This window comes from Anopheles darlingi, chromosome 3, assembly GCF_943734745.1.
Source record: "Anopheles darlingi chromosome 3, idAnoDarlMG_H_01, whole genome shotgun sequence".
NCBI lineage: Eukaryota > Metazoa > Arthropoda > Insecta > Diptera > Culicidae > Anopheles > Anopheles darlingi.
In genome coordinates this window covers 68,339,486-68,354,663 of record NC_064875.1, presented here as the reverse complement: position 1 = coordinate 68,354,663, position 15,178 = coordinate 68,339,486, and the positions used below count along the sequence as shown (strand labels likewise).

Genomic DNA, 15,178 nt, shown 5'->3' with positions numbered 1-15,178 from the left:
ATTGAATAACATCCTTCAAATTATGCAAAAAGCCCGGAACCGGAAAAGCCGTGGCCACACGGGGCGAAAACTCTAGCGCAAACGAAAAAATTAATGCCAAAACGGTTTCGCTTGCCGTTTACATGCTGTCAAACGATTATTGGTCCGTGGAGCGTAAAACCTAGCGTAAAAGCTTTTTGCAAACGGTAGGGCTCACAATATGTTCTTTTTGTGGTTTACATCGACAGTGAGTGATTGCTAGTGTATTCAATCCTTTTCTTCAAAAAAACGATTTTAATTTCCTCAACCCGGCCATGTAAATATATCGAAGCGCAAAAGTTTTGGCATTAATTTTTTCGTTTGCGCTAGAGTTTTCGCCCCGTGTGGCCACGGCTAAAAGATCACAGTCTTCAGATTCAACAGAGCTTCAGCGCGGTCTTCATAAACGTGGAATTTGACGGTTTACAGTGATGATCGATAAAATATGCGCAAAAGTGTAAAATAAAACAAAATTATCATCACAAATCAAAATTGTAAAGGAAAAACGGGCTGCGTGGCACTGTATCGTTGTTTTGGTTAGAAAAGTGTTAGTTTTTAAGTGTTTTGAACAAATTTCGTGAATTTTGTGGATAATTTCGCGCAATTTCAGAGCAAACTAGAGTCATTTGCAATTCCCGCGGTTATTCGCGTTGGAAAAGTGCCTAGAAAGTGGAAAACCGTGGAAACTGTGCTCCGCGAAACGGGAAGAAAAATGGATCGCCGATTAAATCCACAAAGTGTCCTGCGATTACCGAAATCCTGCTAGGAAACGCATCCCGTTCCGCGTTTTTGTGCGTGGCCAACGAATGTCCTTGTTTTGTGTCGTACTGTGTGTTTACTCGCTCGTTCCGCGCGCTGATTTTAGTGGATTTTGTGAAACCCTTTCCGATTCCCGGACAAAACCCGTGAAGAGACCGTGAAGAGCAGCGCGACTGTATAAAAGGTCAGTGATTACTCCGATCCGACGAGGGTTTCGCAATCCAAGGCCCCATCATCCCGCTGGTTCACTCCCAGAACCACGATCAACCCGCACGGCTTAACAACCTACGGCCCGCTTCAGATTGCTCCTCCGGGTTCGAGGATGTTCCAACCTATCTCAACATTTTACGGCCGCCGGGATTTCGGCCGAGTTTCGTTCTTCGCCGTCGCCGTCGTCACGGTTCCGCAACCGGCCGCGCACACTCTCGGCACGGACGCGGACACGGACGCGGACACGGACACGGACGCACAGCAGACGGGCGCGAAACGGGTTTTTGTTTATTTTTAGTTCCGCGACGCGGCCATCTCGTCGCATCTCGTCTCATCACGGCGATGGAACCATTAGCGATCAACGCGGATTGGTGGGCTCGCTTGCGACGACGAAAAGGAGGACGATGATTAGGTTGACCGGATCGCGAGCCTGGTCTTGAACAATCGCTTCCTCCGATCGTGTTTTGAAAATGAAACTGACCCTTGACACCCTTTGGCGCTGTTCCGAATCAAGCCCGAATATGGGCTGTTGGAGTAATTAGCGGCGGCCGGAATGGTTCAGTTCCGGATTTGCACGTTGACGATCGATGATCGTTATCTCGTCTCGCGCTAACTGGCTTCCAAACAAAGCAGGGCGTGGTTGATGAGTTTCCTGGGCAATCGGAATGGTCAAAATATAATCACATGTTTTATAATCTCCTAGCAAACTCAATGTTCGGTAAAATTCAGTAGGCCATGCTGTGCGGTTCGTTTGAAGCATATTTCAGTTGCTACTGCGTTCTTGGTCGAGCCTTCTGCTCTCGACATCAGGCGGAGTGACCTTGATAGCGTGTCGCAGTTATGGTGCTACTTTTATCACTTCCCTTAGGGCTTGGCGTGACCGGCTGAACAAATAGTGCCGCATACACGGAAGCACTATTTTTATACCCGAGCGATCGCCGATTGCCGGTGTGAACCAAACATTGATTTCCAAATTCCAAAGTTCCCAAAACGCTTCTGCGTGCGATAAGATGAACTTCTGAAATGCATGCTATCATCGGAAACCGATCGGAAATGTAAGAACTCCGATAGTATCGGAGAAGAAAGAGATTTCAAATAGCAGCGATGGATCAGCGGTTTGTTGGGATTTATCCTCCGGATAAATAACAGCAGCAAACCTTGACTGGAACAGGTTCTTCTGCCGCTGCTGCTGCTGCTGCTTCGTCTGCCTTCTTTGATCCCATTTCGATGCTCCGAGCCACCTTGTCGTGGCTACCAGAGTGGTGGGATTAGACGATCATCCGTACGGTTGATTTGCAATGTAAATGCGTTGCTGGAATTTTCGTCTCGTTCGGTATTGATTTCGCTTCGTCAAAAATAATCGACCAAGATTGAGACCAAGATGGAGGGCCACTTAGATTTGTCACATAAACGGTGGTGTCGTCTTCTAAAACGCCGATTGTGCGCCAAAAAGCGTTTCGTGTGGTCGGCACGACAACAACGGCACGACCTGGTGCAACTGCAACCCCGCTATCCCCATGCCCCATGCCGTACCGCACCGTACCATACTGTGCAGCCGCGGCTATTGAGTTGTTTGCACAAATACCAATTAAACATTCTCACAATCAGGTCCGGTGTGCAAACGCTCCCGGTGCTGGTGGTGGCTTTTATGCAATCATTCCCGGTGCATTTCAATGCCAAAGGGGGGGTGGTCGTGGACCCGGAGGAAGATGATAGTGTGTGGGATTGTGGGGCAAGCGGTGGCGTAGACTGCTGTCGGTAGTACGCCTGAGCTGCATTTCAAGGTCTTTCTCTCCGTTCCGCTTCTCTGTCTGTGTTTCGTATTAAACGGTACTAGAAGCTGTTCTCCCCTGGACACGGCGAGGGTTCCCGCAGTCCCGGATCATTTGTTTCCTATAATACCACCTGGGCAGTGCTGGCGACGGCGTTGGAAAATTGCATTATTTCAGTTTCGGTCGCCGCCAACGAAACGAACGGTCGTCTTATGTTTGTGCTTCGTATTTCATAATTCGACTGCACGAATGGAATGAGTTCCGGCTGCAGGTGATATTTTTATCACCGGCGCGATGATGTAACCCCCCCCCATATCATGCGGCCCAGAGAGGGCAGAAATACGATAGGCCATTCAGTGTCACACGATCGTAAAGCTCTAGTAGAGGGCTCTTAAGCTGAAGGCAATTAGAGATCCAGATGGATTGTTCCTATTGCCGGTGCATTGTACACACAACATATACATTGTACAATTGCTGGAAAAGATGTTTAGAACAATAGTTCAGCTGATTTGTTTCTATATTAAATCGGAATGCTATACAGTCTTTAAGGAATATTCTAGTAGGTGCCGCATCGTACGATCCCTCGCAGATAATGAGCCGGCGGGGAGAAATACATTGAACTTGGCACGCGGTATTGTAGAACATTTGTTCAAATACCCTCCTCTACATACACCGCAAGATGAAGACAAGTGTTTAATCTGAGAATGCGACCACCCCGATGTGAACATGGCTTCTTGTCAACCTTCAAATCAGTGCCATTGTGTGTCCGACCGAACGATCGAGAAATGAGAGTCATCCTCCACACCGCCCTATTCCGGTTTAATTACATTTTTCATCGTTCTCCACCCCGTGTGTCGGGTGTTTCGTTTCTCAAACACACAGCCAACCCTCATAGAAGATTGCGCGTTGGCGCAGACATTTGCGCTCCGCCGTGTTGATAGCTTCTGTTGCGGTAGGCACGCCAACGTTCGCATTCTCTGTACCGGCGGAGTAACAGCTCTCGCCTGGTTCGATTAGCGAGTGATACGACGCCTGTCCTACGACCACTTGTTCGTCGAAACCATGCCTAAAGGAGGGAGAGAGCCATAGGTCAGTTAAATGATGGTGGCCGGGAACACTCTTATTCCAGACTCGATCGCGGTAAGGGGTGCGCTAGAATCAAGCGGATTGTGTAACGCAACCGCCGCGCACAGTCTAATGCGAACGAGTTGAAGCGGGCGCACCAGCGCCAGTGTTGGGTGGTGCAGCTGTGTGTTAGTTATCTCATGATAAGCTGCTGCTGCTGGACCGCTGGGCAGGGGCCACTTTCTATTGGTTTTTTTGTTTCGTTTTTGGGACCAAACTTTGCACCGCAAAGTATAAACTGTCACACTTAATTTTGGCTATCAGCTACGAAGAGGCCAAAGGAGCTTGAAAGGTTCGCCGATAAGATTATGCTGAAGTCGTGGGGTGTCGCTAGCTTAGCTATCAAGTTGCGCACGAATCTCGTTTGTTGGTTTGTTTCACAAAAAAATCTTCCCCCCAAGGGAGTTGGTGTGGCGTTGTACTAAACTGCTCGAATTCTCGAATTTGCTCGTAGTAGCCCGCGATAGAGTGCGCATCGCGTACGCTAGCCTGCGTTTAGTTTCGCTCACTAAGACACCTTTACCAACAATCAACAGTTCTTGCATACTACCATTTCTCGAACACACTCAACACTCGGTTCTGGCGACGCGGGAACGAACACACGCCAAACAGTGCGCCCTTTAGCGTTGGCTAAGAATTGTGTCCCCTGGCGTGACCTTCCCCGGATTCCCTGTTACCATCATCACACTCGGGAACTTCGTTTCCACGGGAGCGTAGAACGACGTTTGAAGCGGACCATTCGTTTGATTAGAGTGTGTCCCATTTGAATAAACGTTCACACTTAGCCGATGACCAATCGTCGCGCAAGTCGTGCAAGACAGCCGTAAGGGGGATGAGTAAGGAGTGGTGTGTGTGTGTGTGGAGCTGATGTTTTATCAAGCGAACAAACGAGCGAGGGGGAGCGAGTGATAGCCTGCAGTTGGTACTAAATTTGTACCACAGTTTGTACTAAGTAACCGTCACGCAGCGCCATCTAGGGGGATTCGCAATCGGTTCCGGATCGCTGTATTTTAGGTTTGTTTTGCTTCTTTTATTTGGGGGTTGCGTATCATCCTGGCTCTCTCTCTCTTCCAATCGAACCAATCGCACAAACGCTATTCATTCGTTGAAACGCCATTAATTAACAGAAATGCATGATGGTTGGTGTTGATGCGACGATTGATTGGTGGTTGCCGTTGCGCCAACCCGATTTCCGGTGAATCCTCTCCTCTAGCGTGTTCCGAGTAACTGCAGTTTGTGTCGTTTTTTTTGTGATGACCCCCTCCAGAAAGGTGGCGGTCAAACCCGTACGTTCTGTGAATTCAATGGTGATAGTTACGGCCACGGATTGCATGGCTTTCACGTGGCTTATCAATCGGCAGTCAATTACTACTCCAGCTAATCGGTTTATTAAGCAATTGGAGTATGATAATTAAGTGTCGCTAGTGTGTCGCTAGTGTGTCGTAGTTGCTGAAAGCTGCTTAGTTTTCGTTTCGTATGTGTTCATTCAACTCACACTAGATGATCGCACAGTATCGGTGCTTTGTTTGATAATTACCGTGTTACCGTTATGTAAAAGCGGATTAGATTGATACCGTTGTGTGACCTCCGTGCGCAGATCTATTCTGTTTGCCAATTGAGCAAACATAGGACGGTTCTGTTCTCATATGTGGGATGTAACCAGGAGAAGGTAGGAACACGAGCAGCGACAAGCACTAAGAGCTCGAGCTTAAGGCCCTCCTGAATACTGTTGTCCCCTTTTGAAAAGAAACTATTTTTCGGGGCAAATCAGAAGCCATACACGTGGTTTGGACACGTTTCCTTTTATGTAAGGCGTAGTAGGGTTTACGTTATGATTTGATTTCCCTTTGCCCGATGCCGTAATAACACTAATGATTGTTACTTCCAGCAGCGGGAACGATTAATACCTGCGCTACATTGTAGTATACGCGTTGCGAACACGCCAATATGCACGCTAGCGGTGTGGAATGATAATTTCGATTGAAAGGCACTCTACTATCTTTGCAAATGACTGGCACCACCCCTCGTTACACCATTTCGCTTACGAGCTAATGGAGCAGCGGATTCTTTAAAGGCGGAAGCAGTCATTAATTTATGAGTCAAATGCTCAATGCCCTTCGCGTATCGATGCTCGAAGATCGCCGAGGATTGTCGATCAAAAGTCTCCCAAAAAAAAAAAAATGACTTCGTGGCACACAAAAGAGGGGACACCGCATAATGTTTTATACCAACTCTTGTTTGTCCCCCTCTCAACTACTGGCGCGAAACCACTAGCACATCGGACGTGCCCATTTGAAACAACCTTATCCACCTAGTCCGAAAACAAAAAATTAAAACATTTCCTTCACATGCCGCATCGCGCGAACATTTCTGCGTTCCATTCCTGCGCTTCGTGCACATGCCCCGTGTCCCGTGCTGTCCGAGACCTTGCCACGGCCACGAAGAAGCCACTGTGTGACGTTAATCGGTGGCTCTTGCGATTCGGGCTAGTGAGTCGTTTGGTTAGAGTTGGAAAGTGACAAAGTGTGTTTCGTGGCATCGCTAATCCTGTCGCGTGGTAGAGACCGACTGCTCGGTAGTTAGTTCCACCACTTCCGGCCACACAAGTTCGGGTGTTCACAAGTGACGTGTGGTGTGGATCTCACAGGAAAGGTACAGCAACTGAAACGGACAAAGTGGATTTTCCGGATTCGGTGGCACCTGTTGACGACGTTGCGCGTTACCGTTGGACTCGCTCGCAATAGTATCCAGTCGCAATAGTTACTTCGCCATGCACGGGGGCATTTTGGGGGGCGAAGGAAAGCACCAAGAACAGCAACAGAAGCGAAAGAAGAAGAGGAAGGAAAAAAAAATCAATTTTCATTAGCCCACAAATGGTAGAACCGTGGAATCAAATGCCGACGCATGCAGTGGCGCAATATGAACCTTGTTGCCACCAAAAGGTTCTCCCCGAACCCCCGGGACCCCCACTGATGGTGGTGGTGGTCAAGAATTGCAAAATTGGCGGTCCGATTTGTGGTGACACTTCAGAAAGATGATGATTAAATGGAACATTGACATGACGGTTTCAGGTTGACGTTCTTCGTGGCGAGGTGACGTGTTTCCATCGCAACAATCGCGAACGTTACTTCTTCGCCATCCAATCGTACACGGTAGCAGCCGTTAGCGCATGGGATGGGAACCATTATAAGGGTAAAGATGCTTTTTACCAACCATCGTAAACTCCATCGCGGAGTGCGGAACGTGCTGAATCTGCTGCACCGCAACGCGCGAGGTGGCAACGAATGTTGCGATATGCCATGAACGAGCTAGCAGCATGCCCATTGACACGCGTCGTCGTCGTCGGTACACTATCAATGAAGACACACGGAGCTACGGTTGGGGTCAGTAAATACGCGGTTTTCCGGCACCGCACCCGAATCAACTAGTAGTATTCGTATCGTCCAGCCCAGAGAGAAGTACACTACAATGTACCACAACCTCTGGCGTCTGTGGCTGTTAGTGAGGATAAGCGTGACGACCCTTGATTAAGATTCCATTACTTTTACATTGACCGCATCATTTTAGCGGCCAAAGTTTGTCCTTTGCTTTGGCGACAAAATTGTTCTCGCGCGCAACTATTTTTAACGGGCATTCTCTGGCCAATTTATTATTTCACAGAATGTCGGCGCTGCTGTGACAGATTACAGGGAGGGAGGACTGGGGCCGGTATTAAGAAAATGAGCCGATTCCACCAACAAACTCCCGGGGGGACTGATTGCGCGCAATAGTTTGAGCATCATCATTAACCCGGCTGGAGTCTCTAATGCGCATTGCTACTGCTGCTTCCAGCTTGAATTCCAGCCACTCGCTAACAGCGCACCGATTCCCAATCAACTGGGACGTGGGACGTAATCATTCGTTCGTTCGTTCGCTCGCTTTTCCATCCAATTCCACCTCGCTGTCGACGAGTTAGTGTGGTGGTGGCCTACGAGTGTTTTTAGTACAACGTTACCGTGCCGGGACTAGTACTCTCTTATGACGCATGCATTGCTTCTCTTCTCAAGAGAAGAGTCATGGGTTGCGGGAATTGAGTGGTGGATCACGCTCGTTGCAACGTGCCGGAGGCGTTCGATGTGTTTTCGTTGCAAAAAATTGTGCTGATTCTGCCCGATTTTTCCTTCGCTGGCATTTGATGCCGCTGGAAAATGGATCAGATTCAGTGTAGGTTCAGCGGCCCAGGTGCAGCTCCGACCGAAGGCTACACGATGCATGTTGCTCAATAACACCAATCCGTTACTCTGGCTCGGGCTTTATCAGATTAACTTTGTTTGTATTGTTTTGCAACAACTTTAACCCGGAGTATTCGTTGCACGACCACACAGAAGATTGATAAGCTGTGGTTTAACTCGGCTAATTGATATTATAATTGGAAAATCTTGGCTTTCCCTTCATCACGAATAGGTTAGAACCAAAGTATTCGTAATATAATATTTTAAAATATACATCGAGTACTGTACATTGCACTCGTTCGATTTATTCATAACTGAAGATTGTTGTTCTTCGTAATAATTTGAACCTTTGTCTCATAACTGGTTTCGTACACCACATTCACTACGCTGTGATTGTTATGCATTATCAAACCGAATAGAGGCTCTGTTCGTTTTTATTCGAAAAGGCCATTGTACGCCTTATCTTACACATCATAAACCAGTTCTACGATGTCTAACTGCTTACAGTAATGTTCTCTCCCTGTACCACCATCAGCTGCTGTTTTGTGTGTGGCGTATCAGTGGAATGCGGGACAAAAACGACGGTTCGCTAGGTTCGCGACCGTCAGCATACCTTCCTGGGTGTCATTCAACTTATCGTCGATCGTTGCTGCTGCTTGGCTCCTTTTGGAGTTCAATGACACCAGAAAATGGATTGTGGCAGCATGTTAGACCTTTGACTGAACACGCCACCTGTGAGTTGTTATGCTCTTGACCCTCCAGGTAGATCGCGTGTGCATGAAAGAAGGGCCACTGACCGACCGGCGGACCGATCAGGAAGAAAGATCTAGGAAATGAGTGTACTTAATGCGCCTCGTCCGTAGGTAGATCTCCTACCGGTCATCGAAGACCAGCGATCAACGGTCTCACGCGATATGGTCATATCGCACTAACGCGTAGCTGAAATATTACGATCCATCGGTTAAAGGTGGTGGGCGCGATTGCCAATTTGAGGGGAGATAAGTCTCTCTCTCTGCAATGTACATTGCTGCCCCGTAAGTGTCTGTGTCCCAATGTGTGCCACGAACTATTTATTTCTATATTTGGCACACGAAACGGCGGACGAACGAACGAGCCCGACAAACCGAGCAAAAGGACCTTGATCACACTCATGGCATGGCGGAGGCGAAGAAGGGTTGCAAGATCTCTCGCTGCGTCTTGGGGCGCTGCGTTGTTGGGTAATTCGTCGTACGATGGTGGTGCACAGTGGGCGCCCGTTATGCCATGTGCCACTGATTGCAAACTAATTTCCTTCCCTCGCTGCTGCTGCCTGCCTGGACGCACGCAAGTCCACGCATAGAGAGGAATCACCCGCTCGGTGGTGACGTGAGCTTTGGGCTTTTGGGGCCAACACAGTCGGCGTTCTAATCAGAAAGCCTGTTGTCTGACTGACTGACGCGGACACCCACCATGGACATCTCGGTCGGCCCTCAGTCTTGTGCAAAGCCCACGGGGCCACAATGCGCAACAGGAGGGGGACACTCTAGGCGCCAACCCGGAGGCGTTCTTGCTGTAAACAAGCGAAAGCCCCCCTCATTGGCATGCCTCCTTTTTTAGCTTCATATTCATACTCTCTCCTCATCCCTCTCTCATCTGTTCTCTCTCTCTCTTCCTTTTGTAGGATTCAGCCGCACGGACGCTGCCACGACTGTTGCGAGCTGTGCAGAATATGTGTCTCTCTGCCAGGACCGGCACTTGGTACCGGCGGTAGCTCATGGTTTGTACCGATACTGTCATCGTGATCGAGAATCGCCAAGGATACGTCCGCAGGCGTCGCAGCAAGAAGGAGGAGGAGAAGGTGGCAGCAACGGCTGCCGCTGCTACGGTTGGCGCTGTCTGTAGGTGCGTCGCTCTGTGATAGGAATGAATGAGCCACCCCGGACCGGTGGCGGTGGCGGTGACCTTGGTGATGACGCTGATGGCAACCAAGCAGGGATGCTAATCGAGGAGTGCAATGAGGATGGCCGGAGGATGGCGGCATCGAAGGCGAAGGGCTACGGCTCCGATGGGGAAGGTGAGGACCATGATGGATCCCCGAGAGGTCCGAGGGGCACTAGTGGATCCACTAGCAGAGCAGATTGGCCAGAGCACAAGGATTCTAACGACACGAGCGGTTCCTCAAGGTGAGTACTAGGCGTGTGTACATGCATCGTGTGTGTATGGGGAACTACATTATTGGGAAGCCCAATCGTAGCCAGAACAAACGGTCAACGAGGACCATTTCCACTGCAGACCGTTGCGTTACGCTACGTTGTACATTGTAACTAGGGTAGAGCCGGCATCACCTGGGAGCTGCCTTTGCTGGTGCTGCTGGTAACAGTGTTGCAAGGATTCATGGATTGATGGAAAATTCTGGAATCCTTGCATACGCCTCGGCAAGTGGCAAGCGCTTCCCTGGAGATAAGTCCTGGAACGACCGGGTGGGCATCGGTAAACAAGAAAATCGATTTTGCATTCTCTGCCTTCATCTTAGCCCCCGAGGGTGGCGTCGATTAATCTGTATGCAATCGAATTTGCTTAATATGCAGATGAATGCAACGCCCTCGGCTCGGTCGCGGCCCGATACCTCTAACGCCTGTACCTAAACCTGTCGCAACGTCCGCCTAATGACTGTTGACAGTAGTGTCCCGGTGGATGGTTTGGTGAGATATCCGGTGCACCAACATATGCATCTTTACTGTTGCGCCTGTTCGTTGCCTGTTGCCGATCAGTTGTTGTGGTTTTGGCGCGCGATTGTGAGTGACCATCCGTCTCCATTTGAAAATAGATCGCAAGAGGAGATCGAGCGAGAGACTTCTTCGACGTGACGTTGTTGAAGGGCGAGGGAACGATATTTTAGAAAAACCTTCCCTTTAGGTCAGTGACTCCGGGGATCGTCTCGGTTTCAACCTTCGAGTGTGATGCTCTTTTATGTAGTGGATAAAGAAATTAGAATAAATCCGCAATGATGTGTCGCAGTTTCAGTTTTTGGGATTACCTATTATGAATCACGTTATAATCACATAGGAAGGTACAATATTAGTTAAATAGGATCGTTATCTTATGCTCAAATGGATTTATTGATGTTCGATCTTGCTTCTGATGATAGAATGGAATCAAATAGAAAGAGATGTGATTTCGTCAATCAAACCTATCATGACCAGAGAGTAACATGATCAAGGTGCATGCCAAACGGGTATTTGTCGAATGGTCCGGTTCTTCCGCTAGTGATCTCGATTTAAGCGAATTGCTTTCTAATGTGCTCACCGAATGGGAGGGAGGGAAGGAGAAGATAAAAACAAAATAGACGAAACCCCCTGGCGGACCACAGCCGATGCTGAAATTGAGAACGCTCCATCTCATCAGACCATCGGCAAGGGTCGGCCCCGGCCCGCCGCGGTCCCGGTCTACAGAGAGATGTTTAGAAAGATGAGCGAACGTGCGAGCGAGCGGGACGCATCAACCTGTTCGCGGAATGTGCGCGCAAACTGGGGTGAGCCAGATTCTGGTCCGACTGATTTGGCCGAATCCCCGATGTCGCTGATGGTGGTGGTGGTGGTGATGATGATGTTCGGCCGCGGGCACTGAGTGCCGGCTCGCGACCACCACGAGGATGCTGCGTGAGCTGTGCGCTGTGTGCTGTGCGCTTACTGTGCGACTGTGTGTACCGTTGGTCATGGTTGTCACGCCAACGGAGCGCTGCCACAATAACTACATATGTTCATCATGACGATGATGATGATGTTGCTGTTGCTGCTGTTGAGTGCTGACGGCAATAAAAAGGAAAAGGAGGCGGATGGTTGTCAGCGAGTTGTCGAAGCGACACAGTCTACTAATGGCAACATTGTATGATGTGTTGAATGGCGCAACTAATATCACGCTCACACAAACACACATGTAGAGTGCTAATCGGGAGCCAATAGACGACAAACACCTAGGCGATCTGCCGTGGGTGACCATCGTCGCCGTCGTCGTTGTCGTCGCCATCGGGTTGCTCATCGAACGACCACTCGGAACGACGACTGAAAAGCAGGGGATAGCGGTTTGAAGAGGAACGCAGGACGCATGGCGACGCCGTTGTTGGCTAATGAATATGCGCCTTAGATCACTCACCATCCTGATAGATTCCTCTGCTGCCGCACCTCTTCTCATCCGCGTTCGCATCATTCGACCTCGCTATGTATCGTAGCAGTTCTCGAATCGTACAACCTTCTAGCCTCCAAATTGGAGGTTCCACAGCATCTCAGTCCAACGATGGGCTTCGTGAGCCACTCATACACACAGATACACAGTCCATTGCGTGAGCGAACTCCTCAAAAACAACATCCCAACCCCAACCCAAAGACAAATACAACGGGTATAGCAACAGCAGAAGTTACTTTAGTAGTCGTCAATCGCCTACTGACATTGGCTTCGAATCACGCCAGCGGCACCACCAGCAGCACAAGGCAGAGTAGGCTTCGGATCACTCGCAAGGCCACGGAGAAGTGTCACCATTATCACCCATACCGCTTAGAATGTTGGCAACATGGGGTGTGGGGGTCACTCGCGGTGTCGCGCGTTATCATCGCAGCGCTCTTATAGTAGCCGTGCCGTCGTCGCTACTGCTGGCTACTGGCGACACGGATTTTCTTGCTGGTGAGTGCCCGCGGTTGCCTCATTCGCGTTTTGCACGTGGTACAGACTGGTCGCCTTTCGTTTCGTTTCGGTGGGCGCGTACGACCACCGAGTTTGTGATCGGTTTTCTGACGCGAATTTTCCTCCAAATTTCCTTCGTTGGTGCTACAGCAGCAGTGAATCCCTGTGCAATGTGTTTTAGTATAGTAGGTTCGTGAACTGCGTGTTTGTGATCAGTTTCTGGTGTTTCTCTCTCTCGGTTTAGTCATCGCTCTCTCTCTTTCTCTCTTTCTCTCTCTCTCACTTTCGCTCTACCACACACCACGGAAGTGAAAATGAACGGAAAAACAGTTTCCACTTGTCAGCCGCCCCATCGCAAGGGTTAGTTTATGTGCCACCAAACCACTCACCACCTGTTGCGTCCTCGGTGGTTTGGTCTCGGTGTGATTACTAGCAGACACCCGATGGTAGTAGTGTCAGTAGCCACCTCCAAAACCCACAATCCTCCGTGCAGCCCCCCGAATCAGTTGTCCTTTCAGGCGAGCAGCTGACACTGTGTGTGTGCGTGTGCTTGTTTGTGTGAGTGGAGAGAGCGGTGCTCAGTGAAATTGTACCGTCGTTCGGCCTCCGCTTTTCCATTAGTGCTCGGTACGGGTAGGCGATAACAAGTGGTACGTCCGCGCTCATTTTCTCGAAGAAAATCCTACGAGCTTCTTTGAGGGGGCTGCCGTTGCTGCGAGAAACGGAAAATCGGTGTCCTCGATTAGAGCTAAACTCGGGTGTGGTTGCTAGGTGTTGACGAGGAAAGGCCAGCAGCTACTCGAAGAGTTTCCACGGCCCGTTGAGATCAAGTGTGCTGCGTGGCTTTTCGTGCGGTTCAGCATTCAGTTGACTTGACGTGCCTCTATAGCCTGCGGTGCTCGGTGTCGTGTTGGTTTCGCCACAAAACGAAACGAGAAAAAGGCCAAATCCAGTGTGACCGGTGCGGCATTGGAAGGGGGAGAATGATAAGAGTGAAATCCCCACCAAACACAACAACTGTTGAGCTACATTTTTGGCAACAAAACATCGGGTGAGCCCGCGCGCGAGCGCGCTCTAACACCCATCCGCGCGTAACGTTGCCTTGGTCAGTCTACCGACAATGATACCAACATCATCACCATCATCATCGCCAACGATCTGTGGCAGGCCGGTTGACCGGTTGACCGGTTAGCCGATTGCGTCTTCTGTTTACCGCTGTGTGCGTTCGCTCGCGTAAGCGTGCGTCTGTGAGCCGTTAGCGAAAACAACGAACATTTAGGTGAAGACGGAACACGAAAGTTAGCGCTGCGGTTTGGTTCGCACAAAAATGTGAAGTATTTTCCGCGCCAAGCAGTAGCAGCAGCAGCAGCAACAGCACGCATTACCCGCACCGTCTTTAGGTGCCTCAGTCGAGCCCGTCTTTCGCCGCTTTTCTGCCCGGGAAACCCTCTCGCAGTGCCAAGTGCCGAGATCCCACCGATGTATCGGTACCGGTGTTGGTTGACTCTTGACGCATTAATGTTCTTGTACGTCCTCTAGACGATGTAGTACCTGGTGGTGGTAGGCTGTGGGATTAGCAGAAATCTTTCAATTTTCGAAGGTGTGTTGAGCTCTCGAAGTATGACGGATGGCGGTTGGCCAAGTGGCTGGAAAAGCGAAAATTTCCTTGAAATGTCGTTTCTGCTAAAAGAGCTCCTAATCGTTGGCTGATGAGTTCTTGAAGCTGGAGGGATTTTGAGTTCGTAGAACTAGAACAAGAGTCTCCAATCAGTGGTACACGTCATATGCCAGGTTGTTGGTCTTACCGGGAATTGGTTGAGATATTTTGAGCATTTTTTTCCGCTGGGATGGTCCCAGCCAGCCTCAATCGTTTCTACCGAAATGATTGACATTCTTGAATGAGCAAAGCGCTCCTCGTGGTATCCATCCTGATTCCATTTGACTCCACTCTGCGGAACGAACCCCTGTTTTCGATCGAGTGCCTTGTCTGACGTTGGGACGCGAGGAGGAGTTGTCCACCCTGTCCGGGATTTTGAAAATTTCTAATTAATTTAATTGATCTCGTCCTGTGTTACCGTGGGTTCAGTGGACCATGACCCTTCCGGGAAAGTCCTTTGACGGTAAGTTTTGCGTATCGCTGCCCCTCCCGGGCTTAGGCAGGAGGAGCAGTAGAAGGAAAGTCGTCTAAAGCCCTCATCGCTCATTTCCCATTCTAGTCATCCACCGAACCCAAACACACACCCGGGATACAAACTTCGTCCCGTCTGGTTGTATTGGCCAGCTGGAGCGTAAACTGCTTGCGAGAGAAAGTATGTCGGACAGGAAGAATTTGCCGTTTCGGTCCTCCTGTTTCGAGGACGGGGCACATCGGCTGTCGTCGAAATTCATCCGTTGATTACTTCCTTCGAGAGAGGGAGAGAGAGGCAA

At 49.7% G+C, this 15,178-nt stretch overlaps 1 protein-coding gene across 2 annotated transcripts in view; it reads left to right on the top strand.

Moving 5' to 3' along the window:
* Positions 1 to 570: 570 nt before the first annotated feature.
* The window catches only part of LOC125954786 (uncharacterized), a 36,991-nt gene continuing 22,383 nt past the window's right edge, over positions 571 to 15,178 (top strand). For both annotated transcript variants that reach the window (XM_049685380.1, XM_049685379.1), the window contains exons 1-2: positions 571 to 961; positions 9,756 to 10,257. In XM_049685380.1, coding sequence (XP_049541337.1) covers positions 9,998 to 10,257 — 260 coding nt within the window. In that variant the 5' untranslated portion in view covers positions 571 to 961; positions 9,756 to 9,997. The remainder of the gene's footprint in view (positions 962 to 9,755; positions 10,258 to 15,178) is intronic.